This window comes from Numenius arquata, chromosome 1 (assembly GCF_964106895.1).
Source record: "Numenius arquata chromosome 1, bNumArq3.hap1.1, whole genome shotgun sequence".
Lineage (NCBI taxonomy): Eukaryota > Metazoa > Chordata > Aves > Charadriiformes > Scolopacidae > Numenius > Numenius arquata.
The window spans coordinates 9,820,768-9,848,083 of record NC_133576.1 but is presented as its reverse complement, the minus strand read 5'-3'; the positions used below and the strand labels follow the sequence as shown (position 1 = coordinate 9,848,083).

At 47.3% G+C, this 27,316-nt stretch overlaps 1 protein-coding gene across 1 annotated transcript in view; it reads left to right on the top strand.

Moving 5' to 3' along the window:
• The first annotated feature begins 412 nt into the window (after positions 1–412).
• The window catches only part of EPHA1 (EPH receptor A1), a 36,896-nt gene continuing 9,992 nt past the window's right edge, over positions 413–27,316 (top strand). The window contains exons 1-6 of the mRNA XM_074145030.1: positions 413–506; positions 3,640–3,707; positions 17,341–17,616; positions 19,299–19,689; positions 25,515–25,670; positions 26,597–26,929. Coding sequence (XP_074001131.1) covers positions 413–506; positions 3,640–3,707; positions 17,341–17,616; positions 19,299–19,689; positions 25,515–25,670; positions 26,597–26,929 — 1,318 coding nt within the window. The remainder of the gene's footprint in view (positions 507–3,639; positions 3,708–17,340; positions 17,617–19,298; positions 19,690–25,514; positions 25,671–26,596; positions 26,930–27,316) is intronic.

Below are 27,316 nucleotides of genomic sequence, written 5' to 3'. Positions count from 1 at the left end.
TTGCCCGGAGAGTCGCCCGTGGCCGGCGGCGGAGCGAGAGCGGGGACGGTGGCGAGCGCTGCCCAGGAGGTGGCAAGCGGGAGCCTCTTACGGGACTGGAGCAAAGGTGGAGGGAGGTTCCCAGGAGGAGAAAAAAAAAAAGGTGGCTGCCTTTAAGGTGGGTTTATTTGCCTGCCAGATGGGAAGTCTGTGACCAGCCCCTTTAAAACAGGTAAAGGCAGTAAGGCTTCTCCACCCACTTGCCTTGATCTTTCATCATAACTGTGGGCCAGGCAGGGAGGTTGTGCAATGTGTGCGCTCCCGTCAGGAGGCTGCGGGAGAGGTTCATGCACTGCCAGCGGGAGCCCGACCTCGGAGGCCTGAGCCGGGAGAGCGGGCAGGGGCTGGGAGCCAGCCCCCCTCCCCAGCCGGCATGGAGCTGAGGACCTGGAGCAGCGGGATGAAGCTCTCCCTGGGGCTCCTTCTCTTTGGGGCTCTCCTCCTTCCCGAGGTGCCTGGGAAAGAAGGTAAGCGTGGGACCGGCTGGTCCCTCCGCCTGGAGGGTTGGGGTTGGGCAGGCAGGGGGAGAGGGACCTCTCCCAGGGGCAGGGAACCGGGCCTGGGACCGCAGGGACACCACGACCCGCCCGGAGGGAGCAGGGTGTCTGGGGAGGGCTGGTGGGTGTTGGGGGGACAAAGGCCAGGAGCAAACCCCATCTGACTCTTGGTGGCTCAGTGAACTGAGTCCAGGTGTGTTCTCCCCCTCCCTCTCCACCCTCTCCCAGCTGAAGCAGAAATGCCTCTGCATCTCCAGCGATCCAAGAGAACTCGGTCTCTGTTTGCCTTAAATACAAGCGCTGCAGATAACAAGTTTAAACACAAACTCGGAAAGTTTCTCCCCCCCCCCAACACCCCCGCAGTTTCCTCAGGAAGCCCTCTTGGGAGTTAACCCTTGTGAGCAAGCGGACAGTCATTTTTTTTGGAGGCTTGGAAGGTGAGATAATCTCTTTCACCTACCCCAGCGTTGGAAGGTAGAGCTGGGCTTTACAGTTTCCTCTCCCACCTCTTACTCTTAAGACTCCCTTCTTTCCCTTCTCTACTCCACTAGTCCCTTTCGTTAGATGTAGTGATCTTTTTTTCTTCCATCTTGGCAGTTGCATGATGGTTATGAAATATCTAGGGAATGGGAATTTATTAATAGAGAGGTGAGGAAGCGTAAATCTTTGTCCTGTTCCCTATCTCCTCCTGCAGCTAATTCCTGCCGGAGACTTCTAGTCTCTGTTTTAGACAGCGAGAGGTGTTGAGGCTTTTCCATCCCCAGGACAGCCCTCTCCTTTGCTGCTGCAGGCTCTCGATCGAGAGGACTTAGTCATAACCGGCAGTTCAGCCATGAGCTCCTCTCAAGACTCTGGTGAGTGCCGCATGTTCTACCAAAGTGTTCTTGACAAGCACATTTGTATTAAGGATCCAGCTACGTGGATGCAGCTGGGAGATATTGTGGAGAAGGCCAGCCCAGGTGAGAAGTACTATAAGGTAGCTCCACACAAGCTGTGGTTTCTCTAAGTGTGTGACCAGTAGTTGGCAGTAACGCTCAGGGACTTCTCTCCCAACTTCTCCCCTATCTCAGCCATCTCATTTGGGCTGTGTCTGTGATCCATTCTGCCTTAACGCGTCCATCTGGGAACAGCTCATTTCCCTGGCGTCCTCTCTTATCTAAAGCCTTTCTTCTTTTGGGGGAGACCTCCTCCCATGTGGTTGGGCAGCCAGGTGAGATTCCTGGCAGTGAGGCTCTGGACTAAAGAGCTCATAACCCCAGAGTACTCCTCGTCCTCTTGTAGTCTTGCTGACTCATTCTTCCTTTCTTTGGAGGATCCCTGCTGTGGGGTTTCATTTTGAGAGGTGCTCCCCGAGAGTGGACTTCACCCCCTCCAGTTGGCACTTGGCAGCTGAAGGAGCTGCTGCTGGCGGTGCAGTGGCATGGCACACGGGTTCCTTTTTCCCTTGCTCTGCTAGAACTTGCCATTCAGCCCCTCTCACTTCCACATCACTGCTTCAGGCCTGAAGTGCGTGGGATAGATATTATCTGGGTGACGGTTCTGGAAGGACAGGCTACCTCACCCTAAGAGTTTTTTGGAGCCAACGACACCAGAATAGTATCTCAAACGGAGAGATTGAGAGCAGAAGGGAAGCGAGTGAGGAGCCTTGTCTGGACAGGGAGTCTGTGGCTAGGACGGTTTTGCCGTATGACCACGCTGTGAACACCGCGAACTTGCAAAACCTGGATTCCTGCTTTTCGCTTCTCCCAATCCCGAAAGGGTGTTTCAGAGGTGAGAACAGCAGTGCAATCCCTCTTATCTCTGATTCTGGGCCCACAGCCTGCTTCCTCATTCCACAGGACTCCTGCTGATCTGCACTTTACACTCTATTACTTGTAGTTGGCAGGCAGTATTTGTAAAGCAGTCAGATGAGGGGGAGGGAATCTGCTTATTTAAATACCATTTAAATATTTCCCCCCTCCTACCTTTCGCCCCCAAATTCTTCTCTGAGATGTTTAGAAATGACCCCTCAGAATACACCCGCAGGAATCTCAAAGGGAATCCAAGGAATTTTTCCCGTTTCCTGTGTTCCCAAAGTGGGGCTGCAATAGGTGCACCGAAACCAGTAGCCTGTCCTGGCGGCACCGGCAGACCCAAAAGCAGGCACAAAGCTGCACATCCAGCAGTACGACTTACTCCAACTCCTCTCCCTTCTCCCCGTTTGCCTACAAAGTGATAAATTTTTAAAGTTCTCTACGGATCAAGACTTGAGGGCAATCTCTGATCACGTTTTCAAATTTCTTTGAGAACTAAAAATGGACGTGCTGCTGAATTTCTCCTTTGTGACATGACTCCAGGAGCCAAGGCTTAACACAGCCGTGTGGGGCAGTTCTACAAGAGACCTCGATGCTATGGCTGAGAGCCACGGTTAATCTCTTGCTGCCCTGGCTAAACCACTGGTGGGGGAGAGGGAGTGAAATGATCTTCAGGCCACCATCAGATGGTGGGCAGCCTGGGTCAGAGGTAGAGGGCCCAGCAGTTTGAGCAAGTGATGCATCTCATGGCTTTTGGGTACTGTGAGGGTGGAAAGTCCCTTCTATGACTTCACACTGCCTCTGTAGTTTCCCCACTGTGCTTCAGGCACTGAATAGTACCTCTAGGCGACACCGATTGATCTTTTGTGTTGGTAATTTATTTGATCGCCTGCCTCTTCATTCGTTGTGTCTGCTGTCTTCCCATTCCGAGCAAAGATGTGTTCAGCTGCTAATGCTGGGTTCCCATTTCAATAGGCTTCAGCCTCCTGCTCCCATTTTGGGGCTGCTCTAGGAAGCAAAAAACTTGTCAGGGTTGCATTTTTTGGATGTGTGTGGGTGTTACTTGAGAGAAGGGTGGAAGGGAAGGGGTTCTCTTATATGAGGGAAACCTTTTAACTCCTGACTAGCTGCACTGTCTTGTATCTTCCCATCCTTTTTGATGGTAAAAGGTCACAAAGGGTACAGGGGCTGTGGGCTGAGAAAGGAAGTGCAGGCTTTGTCTTCTGTGACAGGACAAGGATGAAGCCATTTCACAGGCCTTATGAGTTGGGTCACTGATTTTATTATTTTTTTTCCCTTCTGGTTTTCAGTGGATCTGCTCAACACAAGCACTGCGCAGGGTGAACTGGGCTGGCTTCCAGACCCTCCAGAAGAAGGGGTGAGTATACATGTCCAAGGAAGGGCAGCCACTGGGAGTACTAAATGATGGAAAAGCATAATCCAAGTTGAAATTTCACCCTGCCTCCCACAATTGGGCTTCTGCAGCTCCACTCTCTTCTGGATATTGTATGCTTTGTAAGTTTACCTCCCTTGCAGCCCCTTCACCTCTGCAGCCTCAGCCACTAGCCAGCTGTTTGAGGTCTAATGCCTCATTGACTTCCAGTAGCTCTTCTGATGCCTGTTGACTTCCTTGTAGGCTCTCAGTGATTAAATGTGTCCCTGAAATACATTATTTCCAAGAAGTACTAAAACCTAATGGAGAAAAAGGGAAAAATCAAATCATCACCTAGTTTTTCATTCTAACATGGTGCAAATACATCTTATGTCTCCTTTTCTGGGCAAATAGCCGTGGGAGAAGTATTTCTGTCTCCAAGTCTCTAAAGAATTTAGAATCTTCCTGTTTAAGGTTGTTCTGTCTTTTTTTTCCTCTTGAGTACTGAACTGAATGATTCAGTTACACATTTTCTTAACTCGGCAGCTGACTGAAGAAATAACTGTTAACTCATAGGGCAGCATCTGGCCTACTGGGTGGGCTGCAAGGTCCTAGGACTTTACACCCAGCCCTAACGCTGTGTTTGGCCCAAAGAGCTGATAATGAGAGGCATTTCTCTTTGTTTCATGACTAAAATTGAGCCGATGGAAGTGCTTCAGAATCTACTCCTGAAACCACTACAAAATTGGACCCCCAAAACCAGCTGAGTTCTCAGCTATTTTTGTACGAGTACAGCTATTTTGTGTGAAGTGCAGTTGAGCAGTCCCTCTAGCGTCACAACCTACGTTATCGAAGATGGTTTCCTTTGTAACAGCAGGACTGTGGGAGTGGTGGAAGGATGGCACAAAGCAAAAGGCATTCAGGGACTACGTTGCAGTAGTTAGAAGGATGTTGCAGTAGTTAGAAGGACATATATTAATATATAGTTTCAGTACCTCCTCCATGCTCTTACCTTTCTAGCAAGCCCCAAGCTCTCCTATGGAGAAAGAGTCTTTCTTTACCTTTGCTGCTTATAAAGTAGACCTGGGTTCAGCCTGTTCCTAACTCATTTTCATAACTTTCCTCTGTAATGCACCGTGGCTGGTTTAAATTCACCCCAGCCTCCTACTCCTGGTACTTGCTGGGTGAACTGGACCCAGACAGCGAGGTTCTCCTATACTGGCATAACTGCATTTGTTTCATTCATACAGCTGTTTAGGTGGTGGTGGTTGTTGTTATTATTATTATACCTTACTCAAAACAGGTGCCCTAGTGAGACATACATGTAGATCATGTTTTGCCCATTGTTCCCTTTGTCCCCATCAACTGTCTGTGTGGTAATTTTAACCTAATACTAGGCTGCAGGCATGTTCAGGGTGAAGTCTGCCTCTTGAAGAGATCACACTTTTCAGTGGTTTTTTTTTTTTTTTCCAATTTAGAAATAATCTGATAAAAAGAAGACAAAACCTTTGTTACAGAACATCTGATTCTTGCGCAGTAGGTTCACAGCAGTGCTAGGAGTTGGCATACCCTTGTGCTATATCTGCTTTTTAAAATACGTATGCTTAAAATATAGTAGTTGTAACTGGGGAATTGTAGAAGATGCTGGAAAACATGGCCTGAGAGTGATCTAAACTAATAGGTCAGGATACCGATGGCTGATAAACTCACAGAGGGTGAAGAATAGATTCATTCACTTCTGATGAGCAACTCTTTTGCAGGGGTTTGTCTGATAACGTCATTTCCCAATAACTGTTAGGTGGAAGGCTGACAAATCGCCACAAGCAAAAAGGGAACAATGGGTGATTCTCTTGGAATCAGAGCTTTGAACAACTGTTTTTGAAAAGATTCTTCCAAAATGAAGAAGTAAATAAGTTTGAAAGAGAACAGATTAATTCAGGACATTTTTTTGACGCAAAAGAGCTAAGGTTAATACTGAATAATCTGACTAGCTTGATTAGTAACAGGCTGGAAACACCTGAGCTGTATTGCATACAGATTTGAAGGGTGTGTTTCGTGTAACCATGCTATTTGTACCTAACCTCAGATGCCACAGATCTCCTATCTGTGAGCTGGATTTGTGTCAATGTGCTTATCACACAGAGGAGGAATTTGCTGTGAGGAATTTTCGTGCTTTATATGGACAAGGTCTCCGAGGCATAGCCCAGAAGAGGTTGGATAATTCTGTGGAGACAGAATTACACCTTTGTTTTCTCCTCACTTTTAGCCAATGACTATGGATGAAGCAGCTCGCTGTCTGCGATTTGTTTCATGGTCAGACACGGTCTGTATCCAGGATAGACAATATATATTATGTATAGACGAGATATATATCTTCTGTTAACACGTGCTTAGCCTAAGAACACCAAGTTGTATAGCAGTCAGTTTTGGACGGTATGGGTCATTTTTCTAGAGTACATCAACCACCTAAGCTCAAAGATAGTCTTTAAGTGAGTGTCTGTACTTTAAAGTGTGTGTAGAAGTTTGGTGAAAGATTTGTGCTAGCTTGCTTTATAGTAGCTATTCAGAAAGGGTTTCATTCATTTTAGGCTGGTATTGGAAACTAGGTGGGTTTGTGTGGCAAGGTTTTGGTAGTGGGGGGGTGTTCAGGGGTGGCTTTTGTGAGAAGCTGCTAGAAGCCAACCCTCTGTCTGATAAAGCCAACGCTAGCTGGCTCCAAGATGGACCTACTGCTGGCCACGGCTGAGGCATCAGTGACGGTGGTAGCTCCTCTGGGATAACATAGTTAAGAAGGAGGAAAGTTGCTGTGCAACAGTGGCAGCTGGAGAGAGGAGAATATGTGAGAGAAACGATTCTGCAGACACCAAGGTCTGTGAAGAAGGAGGGGGAGGAGGTGCTCCAGGTGCCGGAGCAGAGATTCCCCTGCAGCCTGTGGTGAGGACCATGGTGAGGCAGGCTGTCCCCCTGCAGCCCACAGAGGTTAATGGTGGAGCAGATATCCACCTGCAGCCTGTTGAGGAGCCCACGCCAGAGCAGGTGGATGTGCCTGAAGAAGGCTGTGACCCTGTGGGAAGCTGATGCTGGAGCAGGCTCCTGGCAGGACCTGTGGCCCCATGGAGAGAGGAGCCTGTGCTGGAGCAGGTTTGCTGGCAGGACTTGTGACCCCAGAGGGGACTCATGCTGGAGCAGTCTGTTCATGAAGGATTGCACCCCATGGAAGGTGCCCATGCTGGAGCAGTTTGTGAAGAACTGTAGCCAGTGGGAAGGACTCACATTGGAGAAGTTCATGGAAGATTGTCTCCTGTGGGAGGCACCCCATGTCGGAGCAGAGAAAGAGTATGAGGAGTCCCTCCCATGAAGAGGAAGGAGCAGCAGATACAACATGTTATGAATTGACCACAACCACCATTCCCAGTCCCTCTGCACTGCTCGGTGGGAGGAGGTAGAGAATTCAGGAGTGAAGCTGAGCCTGGGAAGAAGGGAGGGGTGGGGGAAGGTGTTTTAAGATTTGGTTTTATTTCTCATTTTCCTTCTCTGATTTGATTGGTAATAAATGAATTTCCCGAAGTCAAGTCTGTTTTGCCCATAACGGTAATTAGTGAATGATTTCTCCCTGTCCTTATCTAACTTTCATTACATTTTCTCTCCCCATGTCCAGCTGAGGAGGGGGGTGATAGAGCAGCTTTGGTGGGCACCTGGCATCCAGCCAGGATCAACCCACCACACTAGGCGCTTAAAAAGGCAGACTGTAGTTCCTGTAATCACTTTCTTATCTTCCATCCACCCCTATCATCTAACAAAATCCTTGATAATTTTTTTTTGTCTTTGAACTTTTGAGATAGCAATACCAGTTGGGCATGGGGAGGTGTGTTACAGTACTAGTGATAGATTCCTTTTAACATATATTAGAGAGCGAATGATGATCGCTTTGAAGGTGGTCAGGAGTCTAGAATTTACTTGCTCTGACATTTCTTTAGGGCTCCCCGTGCTGCACAAACAGCCTGGCTACTTCAACTGATTTCAAAAATCACTGAAACTGTCCAAAAAGGACTTCTCAAATCCTACCATGAACAAAATCTGTTACCGGGCATAGTAGCATTGCTTCTTGGCAGCGTGTAAAATAACAGTATAAAAAGTTATTTATCTCTATTTTGTTTCCACATGTAATTGCACCAGCTTTGAACAGATGGTGATGAGGAGTCATGTTATCCTCCTGCATTTTTCCTTTAATAGACAAGGCCCTGAGCAACCCAATCTAGCTTTGAAGTTAGCCTTGCTGTGAGCAGGGGATTGGAGTGGAGACAAGCCCAAAGGTCCCTTCCCACCTAAATCTTTCCGTGTTTGCGTGATAGTTTTGCAGTGCTTGTTCGTTGGTATTCTGATCTTGCATTTCTAGCCTTGGCACAAAAGGTCCTTCCAGTTTTACCTGATTCAGTGTTTTGAACTCTGTAATATCTATTCCTGTTGATGTTCTCTCTCAGTTTATGTAGGGCTATGGTACAACGTATCGGGCAATCCGATATTTGTCTTTAGTTGCTATGATTATTTCACCCCTAGTTTGTGGGCCTATCTTGCAATTTTCCTTTTTTCCACTGTTTCCAATTTCTTTATGTGTCTGAATAGTACTTGCATAATCCAGTCATACTTTCATGAGTACATGTGACTAAAGTTCTTAGCCCTTTATACTATCGGATGCTGCATACTGGGCCTCTCAATATGACTTCCTGTCTCTACACTGTTGAATGTTTAATTTAGAATCCACACTTTATTATTTTTTAGCTGGTATGTTTTCTCGGGAGGCATGCTTTCACCAGTTCTACAGCTGTCTTTGCTTGTAAAAGAGTCCCTTTTCACAGTAACTTTGTTTTTAAATTGGGTATCTGTTATTTCAGAAATCCCATGAACTCTGCTGCTCCCACTAATTACCAAGCATTGTCATATTTATTATGTATTAAAGGGTTAGCCATGCTCTCTTCTCAACTGGTAGCTGGTTTATGGAGCTTATTCTTCCCAGATGATATTCTTGCATGGATCATAGTATTATTAAAGCTTTCAGGTGATTTTCTTAGTCTCCTTTCTAGGCGGTCATTGTTCTCAATCTCCTATGCATGATGAGATGGAGGACATGATTTTTTCTGCCTATTCCATACCCTTGCTTGCTTTCATACATACTTCAGAGTGTTGCTATCCGTTTCAAATTTTCTACCAGGTCTCCCAGTGTGCATGGCACCTGATGTGCTCAATTTTTTTCAAAGTCTGCCTTCACACAGGACTAAGGATCTGCATTTAATCCCATTGATCTAACGTATCCCAGATGATACTCGTAAATAGCCACTAACTGCAACTATTGTGGCTCCAAAAACACTTGAAAATCGTTGGAAACGATGTCATTCTTGCGCAGTTCTGCACCCCATGTTTCACAGGAAGTCTGATTGTGAACAGAGCAGCTGCCGAAGTTATGTGAATGCAATTTGAGTAAGCCAGTGCCTAGATCTTTATTTTTTTATGCTGTTATTTTTCTGTTAAGTCCCAGGTGTAGTACAAATTCTGCACTGCTCAATTATTTTCTTTAGGTAATAGACTAAATCAAGTACCCGTGACGTCTCAGCAAGTTTTATATCCCTGACCACACAACAATGTTTACATGCCTTCAGGTTCTAGCAAGATGAGAATACTGTTCCACCGGACTAAGGCGTCCTAGATGGATAGGCCTGGTTGCAGGAGTTGAATGCACTATTAGCAAGTTTGCTGATGATACTAAATTGGGAGGTGCTGTTGATGATTTTGAGGAGAAGGAGCCTTGCAAGAGGGAGCAAGGAGCCTTGCAAGAGGGATCTAAATAGATCAGAGCATTAGGCTGTGATTGATGGGATGAAATTTAACAAGTCCGAATGCAGTTCTGCACCTAGGACAGAGTAACGCTGGGCACAAGTAGAAATTGGGAGAGGAGGGCTGTAGAGCAGCCCTGCAGAAGGGGACCAGGGGATGCTAGTTGACAGCAGGCTCAACAGGATCCAGCAGTGTGCCCTGGCAGCCACAGGGGCAAACGGCATCCTGGGGTGCATCAAACACAGCATGACCAACCGATCAAAAGAGGTGATTATCTTGCTGTATTCAGCGTTGGTGCGGCCTCACTTTGAGTGCAGGTCTGGGCCCACAATTTAAGAAGGATGTAGAGGTCCTGGAATGTGTTTAGAGGAGGGCAACAAAGCTGGTGAAAAGGCTGGAAGCAATATCCTATAAGGAACGGCTGAGGACTTTGGGCTTGTCTAGTTTGGAGAGAAGGAAGCTGAGGGGTGACCTCATTGCTCTCTGCAGCTTCCCGAGGAGGGAAAGTGGAGAGGGAGGTGCTGACCTCCATGGTATCCAGTGGTGGGACACATGAGAATGGTTCAAAGCTGCGCCCGGCCTTCTTTACTGAGGGGGTGGTCAAACACTGGAACAGGCTTCATAGAGAGGTGGTTGATGCCCCACGTCTGTCAGTGGCCTTTGGACAATGTCCTTAATAACATGCTTTAACTTGGTCAGACCTAAAGTGGTCAGGCAGTTGGACTAGATGATTGTCGTAGGTCCCTTCCAAGTGAAATAGTCTATTCTATTCTACTCTATTGGTCATAAAGGAAATAGTGTTGTGGGCCACACAGCTCTCAACCTGGAAGTGATTCCAGCATGTGTGCATCTCTTCCCAAAACTGTTGACAATGCATGTCCTTTGTGATCTAACTCAAAGGGATGTCATCACCTCTGAACCTGAAATAGAGTAGCAGTATATACCTCAGCCTGCTTTCAATTTACGTATCAGGCATAGGGGGTTAGCTCTTCCAAGGGCACAGGATCTGTATAGAAATAAGGGACAAATGCCTAGTAAAGTCAACAACTAACTGGAAATGGGAACAGCTCGGGCTTCAGGGTCATATCCTGACATGCCCTGTTGCTGTTGATATGCAGACTGGTGGAGATAACTTGATGATACTCTGTTAAGTGAAAATTAGTTATGTGTGGATTTGAGAGAGAAGTAAAAAAAAAAAAAAAAAAGTTATGCATATCCAGATATACTTTACTCAAAGAGGTAGGAGAGGGGAGTTAAAAAAAGTGAGATGAGAGGAAGTGTAAATTAATCACTGTACTGTAGGCCAGATTGCATGAGCCACCAAGCAGGTAGCTGAGGCTGAAGTCACTGCCACAGACCCGAGCAGCAATCTCAGCTGGTGAACTCTCGTGTTGTGACCTGAAGGGCAGAAAAGACTGAGCCAATGCGACGATGCTGTACAGCTGTGGCATGCAACGCCACGGCTGCTCGGGCACCACAGTGATGACAGCACTGTTGCCTAGCAGCTTCAGGAAGCTGATTCACCCTTTTATAGCTGCTGAATGAGAGCGGACAAGGTTCACTGAACGTTCTCACGTCAACACAAAAGTACCACAAGTCAGATGGAGCTTTGAGATGAGTCTGCAAGGTCCTTTGAGAAGACTAACAGGCTATTTAAAGTAAAAAAACAAAACAACTTTTATTATAATACCAACCAAAGAACTGGTGATTTTGCAGGCAGGCAGGTTAGAGAGAAAAGGCTTTATATCTTTTGTTGCCTGCTGTGTCCTTGCTGGATGGATCTGTACTCTGAAGTATGATTCTTACCATCTCAGAGGCAAAGTTGCAGAAAAATCTGTCCATTCCCTCTGATTTCTTGAAAGGTTATTTCTGTTGCTTTTGAGGCCTAGTTCCTGGCTTCTCTATGTTTGACTTGGAGCCTGCCAGCTCCTCACTGTGAGTTTCATGCTGCCATCTCCTGCAGCTTCTTCTCTCCAGGCAGGTTTGATCATCTCAAAGAAAAGGCACAGCTACCCTGTCCCTGGGTGGTATTCCACCTGATCTGTCACTCGTCTTTAAAAGGAACCTATACAAACAGAGCAAGTATTGCCCATTGTCATCACAGTAATTTCCCGGGTTCTCTGTAAATATTAGTATATTTCACACACCATACAAAACCATAGCTCACACCACACAAAGACCTTTGCCTTGGAAAAACCAAACCAAAACAAATCACTTCCATTTACAATGGATCCCATGCAATGTACGGTGTAATGCAAAAATAACATGAGCACTAACATTTGCTTTATTGGTAATATGACTTTAGCCAAGAACTCTGAACTTTTAAGGTGCGCCATCTGATTTTCCACTCCTGTCCTTTTTGTAGTTATTGGTATTGTTAGTGGGTGTTAGCAAAATGGATATATACGAAACAGGTGTTCCAAAATACCTAGATGAAATGTTGGAGTATCATTATTCCTCACCTAATAGCATCTGTTGTGACCAGAAGTGTTTTCATGCAAGACCTTAATGTGGCCAGACAGTTCAGAGAATGAGCAGACAGCAGAATCTAGGTTTGATAAACAGGTTCTGCAGTCAATGCACTGGAACTCTGTGGCTTGCATTAGCACCTTATCTTCCCATAAGAACTTGAGTACAAGTTAAATTGGAAGGACATGGGTGGGATGGAGACCTGTGTGCTAGTGCCCTAAAGGACAAGTAATTACATAATGCAGTTGCTCCTCCCTGACAATAATCAATTGATCATTGTGGGGTAAAAGTATATCATCCCACCCAGAAAGATACTGTAGGCAAGTAAACATTGCTTCTGTGTTCAGTTGTGTCAAAGGCTCCATGATGATGTGATGAAATCAAACTTCCCTGACCATTGCCAAAAGATCAAAGAAATAAAAGCAGCCTCTTTGCTGTTCTCAGATCTAAAGTTATAGGACTCATGAAGTTAAGTGTCTAGATGTCACCACACTCCTTTCATCATCATCATCTAAATTGTCTTCCACACCAGCAAAAGAACTCGCAAGAGTGTTGAGAAACGTTCAGTGAAGGGTCACGGAAACTTCATTCTGGAATACTGTCAAAACACCGCTGTGGTGCTGTTGTTTTTGACTGGCTGGTCTAGCTTTACCTATTGACAGGTTTTTGCGAGGTGTATTTTAGCTGAAGAGAAGCTGTTCATCATCTCATGGCAGGTATCAGCAAGATGACTCTATTGTCGTAGTCTTTCCTCTGAGGCACTACGCTAAGATTGCAGTACAGCTGAACCTGTAATGTACTACTGCCTTCAACTCTGAATCTATTCCAGGAAGAGTTTTTTTGGTTATGGTAGTATGCAAATGCTACTGTACAAAAGTCAAATAGACTCCATAAGCAAAAGTACTGCCGCTGCCGGGGGAAGGAAACAGAAGCCATTCAGCGCTGAGTGTTCTACTAGGTGGTTTCAGGCTTGGGACACCACTGCTGTATTGCTGCTGAAAAAGGTTGCTCTTTTGGGGCTCTGGAATTTTTCTTTAGGAAGAGATTCCATGGATTAAAATAGCTCTCTGAATTCTGTTGCAAATTAAATGTGAAAGAGATGCACATGCTTAGCACGGGTACACTGTTGCTGGCTGTACTAACTCGGCAGGTCTTTTCATCTTAGTGCAACTCTCTAACCCAAAGTTAAGCAAGTTACTGGTTTTTGGCAGATGAGCTCCTAACTTTTCCAGTGGAGATGCACATCTTAGTTTAGTAACCTTAGGCTAACTAGCAAAATGCTTGCCTTGTTGTTGCCTTCTGTAAGTCTCTCGAAAGTAGCGCTGTGCCTTTCCCCAGCGGTCTGCAGGCCACAGACTGGAAGCCACTGTGCTAAGCTAATGTGAAAGCAAATGAAATACAGGTCACAGCAGGCAGGCTGTTATCTGAAAGGAGACAGGGCAAGTCCCTCTCAATCTGGAGATGGAGACAGCATTACTGTTGTGAACCACAAGCTCTTCTGAGCCTAATGATTTTCAATACTGTCACAGCCTGTTGCCTCTGTCACTGGTAGCCTACCTCTTTAATAGCAACAATGAAATTTGTATTTGTCATAAAAAGTTTGTTGTTTTTTTTTTTCCACATAAAAAAGATTAAACCCAAGAGAGAGTGCTCTATTGATGCCTGCAGAGCCTGAGACAGTAGCTCCAAGAAGACATGTGCACTGTCTCTGTTTCCATTTTATGCCTTATGTCAGATCCTAGGAAGAGTAGCCCACAGATGGATGGAGGAATCGTGGGTTGTCCTTGATAGGTTCCTTGACACAGACTTGACACTAGAGAAGGCTCATTTATAGAAAAAGCAAAGCAAGCCTTCCTTAGGCCTCAGAACTTCAAACTGTATAATCAATTCAGAGTTGATCAAGGCGGATACTAAAAGGCATGTACTTTATCTTATCTTTGGATCTTTACGCACAGGGCAGACCAAACCAATACTGTTTACTACAAATATCTACTGGCGCCCTTCCAGATTGTCATTCAAGTCATTCTGAACTGCCTTCATAAAGACAGCTTGTCTCCACCACTGCTTTCTTCATATTTAATACAATCTAGCAATGGGAGGAAAGTTGGCTTCCTTTTTTCCCAAACTTGCAGTGTTCCGAGGTTATTGAGATAGTACTTTTGCTTTGACGTTTTCATTCACTTAACATTTGGTTGGAGTGCTGGAATTATTTTGCTCTGTATTATACCACCAGACCAAGACTTTCCAGAGCAAATCTCTGGAACTAAGTGCCTGTGTTAATATATGGGTTCCTGAGAAATACAGAATACCCTTTTGTTCTCAAATCCAGTGGCTACATCCTTAGACTTTTTAGAAAGTGAAGCTTCTAATTTAAGGCCCTCCTGAATGCATTTGCTTTTGTTTTCTTAGCAACTTGTAAAGAATTCGAAAAGATTTTAAAAGTTTAAAGACTGGTTAAAGACAGTTTGAACTTAAGAATTTAAATTTAAAAGAGTTTAAAAGGAGTTTTTAAGAATAAAATTTGAACAAGTCTTTAGCTTGCTTGGTGATACGCTAGATGATCTCCAAGGGTCCCTTCCAGCCTTAGTCTTTCTGTGATTTTAAATCTCATGACAAAGTTTTCTATAGCGTCATAAAATCAAAGTTCGCTCACTGCTAAAATGAAGAAGTTTGACTCCCACTGGTACCCACTTCTCATAGAAGACTGTTTACCATCCTGTGGCCAAACTGATGGCTGGAGTAAGGATACAGTTCTGGAATGAAATGGGTAGAAAGTTGTATTATCAAAGGAGGGTTGACTCAATGTCATTGGCAGACAAACTGGAGAGCCAAGTAATTCATATTGATTGAGCCAGACTTTACCACACATGCTCATTAAGAGCATTACATTAAAAATCTGAGGCATACATTTTGATTTTGCAGCAAATTCTTTGAGGATGTGAGACAGTTGCCTAGCAACTTCTGGACTCCTCACCCTTTCATTAAGTGTTATATGTAACAGTTTTCCTCTACTACTTTGAATTTAAAAGCTTCACTGAATAATGAAAAGAAGTCACAAGCATATTTAACAATAGTTCTGTATTGTTAGCATAACTAATATCCTCATTTTACTTCCTTTACCCATCAGCAGTAGAGTCTAGAAAAACCAAGACTGACTCCCTTGTTATTTCTTTCCACCACACTGCATATGAAACTGTGCAATAGTCAGTGCTAACCATCTTTGCCCTGAAGAGCTCAGTCTGGAAGAAGCTGGGCTGAGATGAGCTAAGAAATACAGGAGTTAGCAGTTGGATTTTTTCCAGCAGTAGAGTTTAAACAAATTTTTTCTGTTAGAGTTGTCACTGTTGAAAATGAAATTTTGGTCCTGTGTCACTTAAGTTTTGAAAATGGTATATTCAGGACATGCATCACAGCAGCTTGTGTCTTTTGGTGAGACATGCAAAAATCGCTTTCTGGTGACACTTGTCTGTGGCATTGCCTTAGGATAAACTGCTAATGGAAACTTGTCTGACTCTCAGCCTTCAAATGCAATTATGCATTTCCCGTCAGCTTGGTGGAGGCAGACACCCATGGAAAAATGCTTCTAAAAGCCAGTCCTAACACTGGCAGTTTCTTATGAAAGCTACTTTGCTCTTACTCCCCTTTCTAACTTCTTTCCTTCTATTTCAATCTGCTTCAGGATGTGTTGTAAATTCAGTTATGTAGCATTTTCCAGAAGTTCTTCAATGAAATAGTGCAAGGGGTGATTAAGTGATTGCCCCTTCTAGTTGATCAGTTGGGACTGATCAGTGCGTTTCTCTCACTATCTTAAGTCCTTTGACCTCCAGTAAGTGAAACAAGTGTAAATCCTGTGTGGTGCAGGTATATGCCAGCTGGATCAGATTAAGAGGGTGGGGTAACACTGAAGATTAATTATATGGAGAAAAAGGAAACAAGAAGGGACACATAGATATCATCCGGAGAACTTCCTGGGAGGAGACTGTTAGCATGCACCTAGGTAAATGTCTGAAATCGGCCAGATAGGAGCTTGTGCTGTCGGCAGGGCTTGCTAGCCTGGAGAAAGCACTCTTGATAGTTTTCGGAGTGGGGCTGTACAGGAGGTGTGCTCGGAGTCTTGGCATGAAAGCAGAGGCCTCCTTTGGCAGTCTGTGGGTCCATCTCGTATTCCACTAGCAGAGTGACCTGGTGTGTGGGAGGAGAGAGGCTGCAGGGTTGTGCTGGGAGTACAGGAGGTGGTGGTGGTGCTGCTGGAGAAATGTGTGAGTCTCACGCTCAACCCATGAGACTTGACAAGCCTAGAGTAATATAGAGACTGAGGCCTTGTTTAAATTGCATCTTAACCTGGGGTGTGATTTAAAACCAAGATGCTTAAACTTGTGCCAGTACCTATGTGGGCACTTGTTTCAATTTAATTTGATTAAACACTTAAAGCATAATGAGAAAGTCAGTCTTAAGCACAGGGGGAAAAAAGGATCTAAGTTATTTTCCCTGTGGACAAAACCTTGCTTTCCAAGTTTTCAGTTCTCATGTGCGACTTAGTCAAAAGTGAATATTCTTTGCATTTTGTATTTAACCTGTGGTGAGGAAACAAAATTAGAATCACGTAAAATTCAGCGAAAGTGTATGTTAAAATATGTATCAAACCGTATTGGATTCATACAAATAGTATCAGTGAGGTCATATAACCAGCTGAGCCCGTGTCCTCCTCTCAGCCACAATTTGCCTGGGGATGAAGCAGAACCTAGTGTGAAGTCAGGAAAATCAACTGAGTTTTAATAGTTATATTAGGGTTTGCAAAATATCACACATAAAGAAGCATGAACTCCAAATTAATGAGTGCCTGCTGTAGCACAGTCTTTCTGCAGCTGACCTTCCCATTGTGTCAGGCCATGTATTCTCTTACTCCAAAGTGCTGTGCATTATTTTCAGGGGCAGGTAATGGTGTGATGTCCTACTGTACACACTGAATGTAAATGGTGACCAGAGAGATGTGGCCAATACATGGGAGTAGTGGGTCTTTTTCTCAATCTAAGATAAGACAGTGTATGAAAGAAAGAGATTGGAACTGAGATAGGATGAAGGGCATGTTCAAGGTTCATGCACTGCTGTTCCCTTCAATTTGTCACAAGTCAGAACCTGATTACAGCATCCTCTTTGCTCCCTATGTAAAGAGTTTAGGCAGATATGGGGCTCAGGGTAAGAGACCTTTTAGCTAACCAGGCTCTGAGCCCTGAATGCTATGTGGGAATGGATCTTTTAGGCCAGATTTTGTCATGTTTGAAGCAAAACTTGTTTCCTCACATCTGTCTAACAATGTGTGTTTTCTTCTACCCTGGAGCAGTGGAGTGAAGTGCAGCAGATGATAAATGGTACCCCGGTCTATATGTACCAGGACTGCAGCGTGCTTTCCGAGGGTGACACTGATCACTGGCTTCGCACCAACTGGATTTATCGGGGTGAGGCAGCCTCCCGCGTTTATGTGGAGCTAAAGTTTACTGTGAGGGACTGCAAGAGCTTCAGAGGTGAAGTGGTGACCTGCAAAGAGACCTTCAATCTCTATTACATGGAGTCTGAACAAGATGTTGGGATCCAGTTCCGCCGCCCGCTGTTCATCAAGGTCCGTAGTGCTGGGGGTGAAGACTGAGTCATATCTTTCTGCTTAAACCAGTCATATCTTTCAGCTTAAACTAGGTGTGTCTTGCTGGCTGGGGAAGGCCAGGAGAACCATCATCTGGGGAGGGGCATGGATAGTAAGTGCTGTCCTTAGAATAAACTTTGCCCTCAGTGCCCTCTGTCATGCTCTAAGCAGTCTTTGCCACAGGAGGCACAGGGGTTTTCAAATGAGATCAGACCTCCATTCTGCATAAACACATATTTAACTCAACACCATATAGGTAAGGATTCTAAAATGCTAGATGGCTACACCAGTTTTTAGAAATAGTAAAGCAGAGACCAAAGGAATTTGGCTTGCCATAGGTAACAAAGCAAAATTAGACCAAATGAAGAACAGAATCCAGTTCAGGTCTCTGTGCTCCTGACCATTTACTCTTGATTGTTACGAGATGCAGGGTCTTTTCTTTCTAAAACTGGAGGTGATGACTTGCTATAATGAAATTGTCCCTTGTGTGAAAGTATTTAGCACTGCTATATTTTAACTGCTGTTTCCCCCAACCTAGTGCCCTCTTGCCATGGAAACATTTGAATTGCAGAACAGGCAACCTCAGATTTTTTGTAAAGGAACTTCTATACCCCAGTTCTGTCCTAAAAGAAGCCACAGGCCTAAATTATTTGACTGCCCTTTCCTCTGCACTTTAAATGATGAGATGAAAACAAAGAACCAGCCACCACGGGCAGAGCAGGACTCTGCTGACGGATTCCCTTCCCTCCCCAATGTTCCTCCACCTCTCCTGCAGCTGGGACCTACCGGGTAAATTTGTGCGGTACTTCCACAACTCCTAAAGCTGCCTTAGGATCCCACTGCCAGATGCAGCTGCTGTGCAGATCCTTTCATCTGCCACCCAGCTACACAGAGCAGGTGGTGTCATGCAGTGGGGAGGGGCCTGCAGTGAAGAGGATCAGTTATCAGGTGCTTACTCTGAGAAGAAGGGCCACCCCACCATCATGCTCTCTAGGAAGAATGGCCACCCCACCTGCATTCCAGCTCTTCCATATCACATGATGCCGCGGAGGCCTTTCCCGTTTGCCGAAGCATTGAAAGCATCTCTCTCTCCCTCTCATCCTTTGTTTGCTGAGGCAGTGGGAATGTAGGAGTGTGGGAGCATTTTTCACCCAAGTGTCTACAGTGCTGAAATACATTGAGCGCTGCATGAGAAGCACCTTGCAGTAGATGATCTGATCTGCGTCAAGTTCAGCCTAGAAATAGGTGGCTGTAATTCACTGGTCAATTTAAAACACAGCTCTAAGCATTGTTGTGATTTTACTGCACACAATTTGCAAACAAAGAAAAAATCTCATGGAAGAGGAATTTGTTCCTTTGGGGCAGTTCCTAAAGACCTCTGAGATCAGAGACCCAGAACATAGGGTACTGTGTAAGACCAGTGAACGACTGAAAAAGAGTTGACAGGAGATGGTGGAAAGCATGGAGGCAAGAAGGGATGTGGACCCTGTTGCTAACACTTCCTCCGCGTGTGAAGAAAGCATGCAGTGCGCTAGCATTAGAAACAATTGACCATCCAGCCTTTAAAGAACCTTAGTGTAAAGGAGAGTGAGAGGATGGGTATCTCGGCCGCTGCTGCCTGCTCAGATGTTAACGCTGTTGTCTTTTTCTCTTCTGCTTAGCTCAACACTGTGGCAGCGGATCGAAGTTTCACAAGCAGAGACATTGAATCGGGCGCCATGCAGCTGAACACAGAAGTGTGCCCCATTGGGAAGCTGTCTCGCCGGGGCTTCTACTTGGCTTTCCAGAACTCTGGGGCTTGTGTAGCGATGGTGTCTGTCCGAGTGTATTACAAGACTTGCCCAGAAGCAGTGCGGGGCCTGGCCCGTTTCCCGGAGACGCTGGCAGGTTCAGAGGGGCTGACAGAGGTACCTGGGGTCTGCGTGGAGCATGCAGCTGAAGAAGAGGGCTCTCCCCCGAGGATGCACTGCAGCACTGACGGGGAGTGGCTGGTACCAATGGGCCGATGCCTTTGCGCTGTGGGGTTTGAGGAAGTCGATGGGAGCTGCGTAGGTGAGTATGCAGACAGGCACTGGCTGTAGGCCATGGGAGAGGTTCCAGGGAGCTAGAGATCTGTAAGCATGAAGTGGGATCAGGGGAGTTAGTGTGGTCTGCCTCTCTTGCCTGTCCTCTGTGCCAGCCAGGTGTATCTTACACCTTTCCTCCACTCCTTCGCTTCTCTTTTTCAGTTGTGATTTTTCCCCTCATGTGTCAGGTGTAAGACCTGCACACACCTCTCCACTCCCTCTTGGGCTTCATCCAGGAGCCTTCAGCTCTGCAGCTAGTTTCTGCGAGCTGTAACTGTGTGATTGACACTGACTCACTCAACAACTCGTTCCCAACCCTTAAATGGCAGCCTTGTTCTCTCAGGGCAGGCGGGTCAGACGCATGGAGCAGTGTCTTTGTCCCGTGACTAGAAAGCTGGGAGCTGGAGGGAGGCAAGTTTCTCCTGTGTGTCCCCTTCTGCTTGGACTGGGATGGCTCTTCTGCCATGGGAAACCGTGTAAAGCGCATTGCACAACACGTTCAGTGTCTGGCTCATTTCTGAGGAAGACCAATTAGCAAGCATAGGAGTCACCAGGATAATGGAGCCACAAAGTGAGCCAGGGTTGTTGGAGCAGGCAGTTGCAGGGCTCTCCCTTTGCCACAGAGGGGACAAGATCCAGCTTCCTAGGGCAACTTTGTGCGTTTGTCAGGAGAGAGTATATGTGTGATGTTTTGGGGGATATGTATTACTGCAGGGAGGGATGTAAAAAACAGCATGTCTCAGCTCTTGTTGTCAGAGCCATGTGGCACAAGTCATGCACTGCTCCCAGAGCCAGCGGGGTGCCCTGTCTCTCTGCTTTGCTCTGCTACAGGGATCTGGTGCCCCTATGAACCCCCCCTGCTTGCTGCTCATTTCGCTTAGGGAGCTGGTGAAGGTTGAAGCACAAGATCCTTGCCTTTCTCCAGCAATCCCCTCTCCTCGCACAGCCCAGCCAGTTTTTCCACTTAGGTGCTACAGAGCTCTCCCCGCCCTCCTGAGAGCACTCCCCTGGGAAGGGGCAGGGAAGCTGTCATGTCTGGACAGGCCCCGACTGCTATCACAGCACAGGTTCATTCTACATCTATGCTTTTATCCCACTCCGCCCAAGTACAGCTGCAGCCAGAAGTGTCTTTTGTAGGATCAGTAGGGACTGGGGAGGTCTACCAGGAGAGGAAGGGAAGAAGGGAGAACCTAGAAACGGGTAGGGAGAAGTGTCTTATCGGAGGATCAGAGAAGGTGAGTGTAGGTTGCCTGCTACGGCATATCCTGAGGTCCTCTCCCTCTACAGAAAAGACCAGGTGTTGTGCAAAGGACTGGGAACAATTCAGGTCAGGATAAAGACTGAGGTTAGAGCTTCTGCTTTTGTCCTCAGAAGATGAAGGACTTTTCCTTCAAACATGAAAAGGGGGACAAGATGGAGGAAGACCTCCAGGCAGTGTCTTCTGGTTCCAAGTTTTGCCTTACGTAGGAACAGAAAAAAAAATGAAAGCTAAACAATAACCCTTGCCTCATAACAGGGAGGAGAGCCTGATCTCTGTTACAGGACAGGAGGCAACAGAAAGCCAGAGGTTGAGGTTCTGAACTAGTTTGCTCAACCCCTCGGTGAATTCCCAACTGCATAAAGCTCTTCTGGGTACACAATGGCTTAGCCATCCCATGATCCAGGAAAAGCTGTGCCTGCCCAGAGCATTACATCTCAGCCTCTCACAGCATCGCAGACTTTGCTGCCGATAAACCCAGAGCCCCATGATTAACTTCAAGTACACAATTTACCGTGAACACAAAGGCTGGATGTGCCCCTGGCCTGTGTTCTGGTTCCTTGATGGGCTCTGCAGGGTGGTGGGTGAGCCCAGCTCCCTGTCAAGCTCAGGTTTGGCGTCTGCAGGCTGCCCAGTGCTTGCTGGCAGTCTCCCCGTGAGCACCTGTAAGAGGAAGGAATGAATGAAGGCAGGGAGGGCCCCAGCCACCCTCTCTGCCCTCTGGCGCCTGGCGAGCAGCGTGGAGCAGGCCCTTTCCCAGGCCTGTTTTTCCCATCTTGTCGCCTGGAGCCGGGTGCCCAAGGGCTTGGGGAAACCAGGTGCCGGCGGCCAGAGGGGCTGGGCGGGAGCTGGGACTGTGGGCTGTGCGCCTGCCCCGCCGGCTGCGCTCTTGGGGGGACCCGGGGGCAGCCGCTCCTCTGCTTCTGCCCAGGGAGCCCGAGGCATCCAGAGGAGGGAGGAGAGCAGGCAGCGATGGGAGCCGGGCTCCCCGGTCTGCCGGGCAGCGCCTTCGCGCTACAGGCCCGGGCCGTGGCCCACCGGTCTCTGCAGCTCCCACCCCCGGACCAGCCGGGCGCTCCGGGGGAGGCTTCGCACCGCCTTCGGGGCGGGGAGAGGCACCGAGGCCCCGGCAAGGCGCCGCTGCCGCCGGGCGCCTCGCCGGTGCTGTGCGGCCACCTGCCGGCCGCTGCCGGCACGGCGGGTGCGCGGGTCCCGGTTGCCGCGGCGGGGTAGCCGAGGCGCCGGGCGCCGCCACCGCAGCGCTTGGTGCGGTTAGGCGGCGGCAGGGACTCGGGGGCGTTGGGGCGGGTCGTGGCGGCCGGGGCCGGGGGTTCCGCCCTGAGGCGCCGGGGCCGCTCCCTCTCGAGGCCCCGGGGGCTCTCCCTGGCTGCGGGGCTGCGTTGTGCCCGCCGCTCCCAGGGCGCCGGTCGGGTCGGGGCCGGCCTGGGCTTGTGCGTCCCGCCGGCCCGGGGCTGGATGGCCTGTTGCCCCCGCGCTGCGCCTCATCCCGCCCAGCGGGCCCGGGGCTGAGGCCGCCCTGGCGTCTGGGTGCCTCCGCTCCTACCTACACCTCCTGCCCCCCTTTACTTTCATGGAATCAAAGAATGGTTTGGATTGGAAGGGACCCTAAAGATCATTGAGTTCCAGCCCCCCTGCCATGGGCAGGGACACCTCCCACTAGAGCAGGTTGCTCAAAGCCCCATCCAGCCTGGCCTTGAACACTTCCAGGGATGGGGCATCCACAGCTTCTCTGGGCAACCTGTTCCAGTGCCTCACCATCCTCATAGTAAAGAATTTCCTCCTAATATCTAATCTAAATTTTCCTGCTTTCAGTTTAAAACCATTACCCCCTGTCCTGTCGCTACACTCCCTGACAAAGAGTCCCTCCCCATCTCTCCTGTACTGGAGAGTACTGGAGTACTGGAAGGCTGTTATAAGGTCTCCTTGGAGCCTTCTCTTCTCCAGGCTGAACAACCCCAATTCTCTCAGCCTGTCCCCATAGCAGAGGTGCTCCAGCCCTCTGATCATCTTTGTGGCCCTCCTCTGGACCCGCTCCAACAGATCCATGTCCTTCTTGTGCTGAGGACTCCAAAGCTGGACACAGTACTCCTGGTGGGGTCTCACGAGAGCAGAGTAGAGGGGCAGAATAACCTCCCTTAACCTGCTGGCCACGCTTCTATTGACACAGCCCAGGATGTGGTTGGCTTTCTGGGCTGCTAGTGCACATTGCCGGCTCATGTTGAGCTTCTCATCCACCAGTTCACTGGTCTAGGCACAGCCTCAGGGGATGCGACCTTGGTCCGGCCGGCTGGTTCCTGCCCCATAACCTGGGTTAGTCCCTTCACTTGGATGTCTCCTGTGCAGTTCTCTCCCTGCACTTCTTTCTCCCTGCCAGGTGTGCTCTCCCCCTGCCAGGCAGCTCTCCTGCTTGAAGGACCTCAGCACCACTTTACTGAGTAAAGCAAGCGTGACCTGGGGGCTGGAGGAACAGAGACCTAACAGCAACTCTCTTGGGGTCAGAGCTAACTGTTCTTGCAAAGGTCCCCAACCCCAAATTTCCCTGATTTACTTGCTGTCTCAGCCTTGATTATAAGAGGGTGTGTATGTTGTCCCATATTTATGGAGGGTATTATTGTCCAGGGAATATCAGAACAACTGTGTTATATGAGTCTGTCACCCTGCGCTTGCTTTGTTTTTCATGTTGCTGTCAAAACTTTCCTGACCCCAAAGTGGTCCAGCGTCAGGAATTCTGAAATCTCGCACTGGAGCAAAATGGCAGGAGGCCACAAAGCTTTCATCTTCACTCCAGAATGCAGAAGTGCTCTCAGTTGTGAGCAGCCTGGAGATCAGAGTAACTTTTCTTCATCTTGCCTATTTCTGAAGGAGGTGATTTGATCTTGAATATAAATGGAATCTCTTTGGGCTGCTTGAGCCTCTTAATTCTTTCAACAGCCTTTGCTGTCATTGACCATATCATTGTACGATTGTAGCTCAGAATGACAGACTTGTTCCTGACTGGTTCTGGTATTGCCTGAAATCGGGTGCTGGTTTCTCCTTCTTCTTCTTGTGAGTATTTGTCTTATCTGTGCTTTTTAGGCTTAACTGCTGCAAATTCTTTTGTCCTGTGAACTGTCATAGTATCCCCAAATGGCTATGTGATGGCATTGCTATGCAACTGGTAGGCCAGTTGACCTCATCCAGTGTTAATGGGACTGTCTGCGTGCCATCCCAGGGCAAGAAGGAGGATCAATAGAAATGAGATTAAGCTACTTCTGTGATGACAACCTAGAGAGAGATCTCAGTGTACAGTGAGGATGATGACTTTTCCTGAGACTGATGGTGAAGAATCTTGTTTGCCCGTTGGAAATTTTTTTAGGCCCCTCAGGTATTCCTCTGTGTCATGTAGTAGGAATGGCTGGATTTTTTTGTTTGTTTTCTGGATAAAGGATCATTTCCTGTGCTATGCTCCACCACAGTAAGCCATTTATGTCAGGCTCTTGAGTAGGTGGCTTTGGGGTGTTCTCCATTGATATCTCCTGAGGGATTACACAGGACACTGTTACTTTTATAGTGCAGTATGAAAGGGGTCGTTCCCTCAGTGCTTAAGTTAAATGCAAGGTGGTAGCTGTGGCAGAAAATTACCATATGGATTCCTCAACTATCTGATTAGTGATAGGTTGTTTGTTTCTTTGGTTTAAGAACATTTGATAGATTCATGTAGCATAGGCCAGTAAACCATTAAATTCACAGGTGACTTCAGCCTCCCTCTCTCATTTCCTCCTGGGTACACACCTATAGAGGTGGACCATTGACCTTGAGATAACTGATAGACAGACCAGTGCTCCTGTAGATCAAGCTAATAGTAATGCATCAAAAAAACCGTCAGATGTTATATTTAGAGAAAGATGAGGCTGCTTATTTTTATAGAACTGGAAGTAGAAAGCATGTGGTACCTGTTCTCTTGCAGTCTGTTGGTTCCATAGCTGGTTACACTCAGTGCTGTTAGGTGAACTGATAGTTATCTAAATATTCCCCAGGGCCCTGCTAGGTGATGCTCTGGTACAACACCTGAAATCATAAAAGGTGCTTCTGCTAAAAAGCCCACTGGCTATCCCATATGAAGTCAGCAAGCAGAGAACTCTGAGAAGTACAAGAACTTGAAGCCAGTGTTTACAGCTCCTATTTATGGTGTGGAAACCTTGAATGGCAAGGTGGGCGTCAGTCTGGGTTTATGTTGAAAGAAGTCTCTGAGACTGACGAGCATCTATACAGATCTGTGAGGAATGAGATTCCTCCTTCTTCAGTCTACAAGTCCTATCATAATGTTGATCCTGTCTTGAGTTTGCATCTCTTCTCTGTCTGCTCCGAGATGATGATTGGTCTAAGTGACCTCCAGGGGTCCTGTCCAACCTAAGTATTTCAGTGAGCTAAGAAAATGGAAGAAAAGCAAGCAGATAAAGGAGTGTTCAAGAAGCTGAACAAAACTGGCAGGTGGTTTCTTGTTGATCTTGGTTTATTGTTGATCTTATGTTGACTTGTTTGTCTCTCCACAGCCTGTCAGCGAGGATTCTACCGTCACTCCCTGGAGACTAAACACTGCCTGAAGTGCCCCCCCCACAGCTTGTCCAACGAGTCAGGGGCTACATCTTGTCCCTGCAACGCAGGCTTCTACCGAGCACCTTCGGAGGGCCAGAACATTGCTTGCACCCGTGAGTTGGGAATAGAAAGAACAATATCTATACAGACTGGGGATGAACTTATTGAGAGCAGCCCCACAAAGAAGAACTTAGGGATTCTGGTGGATGAAAAATTAGACATGATCTGGCCATGTGCGCTTGCAGCCCAGACCAGCCAATTTTATCCTCGGCTGCATAAAAAGCAGCATGGCCATCAGGTCAAGGGAGATGATTCTCTTCTTCTACTCTGTTCTCATGGACCCCACCTGGAGTACTGCCATCCAGCTCTGGGGTCCCCAGTACAAGAGAGATATGGAGTGAGTCCAGAAGAGGGCCACAAAAATTATCAGAGGGCTAGAACACCTCTCCTAACAGAGACAGGCTGAGAGAGCGTGGTTATTCAGCCTGGAGAAGAGAAGGCTTTGGGAAGAACTTATTGCAGCCTTTCAATATTTAAAGGGGGTATATAAGAAAGATGGAGGAAGACTTTTCACCAGGGCGTGTAATGATAGGACAAGGGGCAATGGTTTTAAACTGAGAGTAGATTTAGATGGGACATACAGAAGAAATTTTTTACACTGAGGGTGGTGAGAGACTGGAGCAGGTTGCCCAGAGAAGTTGTGACTGCCCCATGTTTGGAAGTGTTCAAGGTCAGGTTGGATGGGATTTGAGCAACCTGATCTAGTGAAAGATGTTCCTGCCCGTGGCAGTGGCGTTGATCTATAAAGATGATCTTTAAAGATGATCTTTAAAGATCCCTTTGAACCTAAACCATTCTGTGATTCTGTGACCAAGGAGATGGGGGGAAACAAAATGTTGGGAACTGTGGATGAGAGATCAGAGAGGGAGAGGCTGGTGGGACAGAAGGCTCCGTTTGAAATGCATCAGCAGATGGGAAACTGTGCAGTACTTTGGGTATTAACGCCTGGATCTAATACTTTCTTTCGTGCTTCTTGCAGGCCCCCCCTCAGCTCCCCGCAATGTCAGCTTCTCCCTTATTGGCACGCAGCTGAGTCTGTGGTGGCAGCCACCCAGTGACCACGGTGGGCGGAAGGACCTGACTTACACAGTCTTCTGTCAGCGCTGCCATTTCCTGTCCTGTGAGCCATGTGAGGCTGGTGTGGTGTTCTCCCCCAGTGCTTCTGGTCTCACTAAACCTACTGTGGATGTGGACGGCCTAGAAGCTTACACCAACTACACATTTGCTGTGGAAGCCCATAATGGTGTCTCGGGAATGGGACCTGCTTCACAGAGAACTGCTCCAGCTGTCTGGGTCGCAGTTGGACATGCAGGTTAGCAGAAGCAGAGAGAAGTTCTTCCTGCTCATCAGGAAGAGGAAGAGGAATCTCTGTGAATCTTTAAGCTTTCTCCATCTTCTCCTTCTGTCTGCCGTGTGTGTTGGTATGGTATGATAAGAACTCTAAGATACTTCTGCCTCTGGCATGTAAAGTCCATCAGTCATATTCCTTGCAAGTCAAAGCAGCAGTAATCATTACCCATCAAGGGCTATGAATCCACCAAGGACTTAACAGATGTGAGGAGGATAAAGCTCTCATTGTCATACACTAGTGCAGTCCAGCCTAAGTATTGTTACCTGTGTGACAGGAAGAACAGGGACTGTGGCTTGAAATATTTTCCATGACACAGCTATTGCAAAAAATCTGACCAAATTCACAATC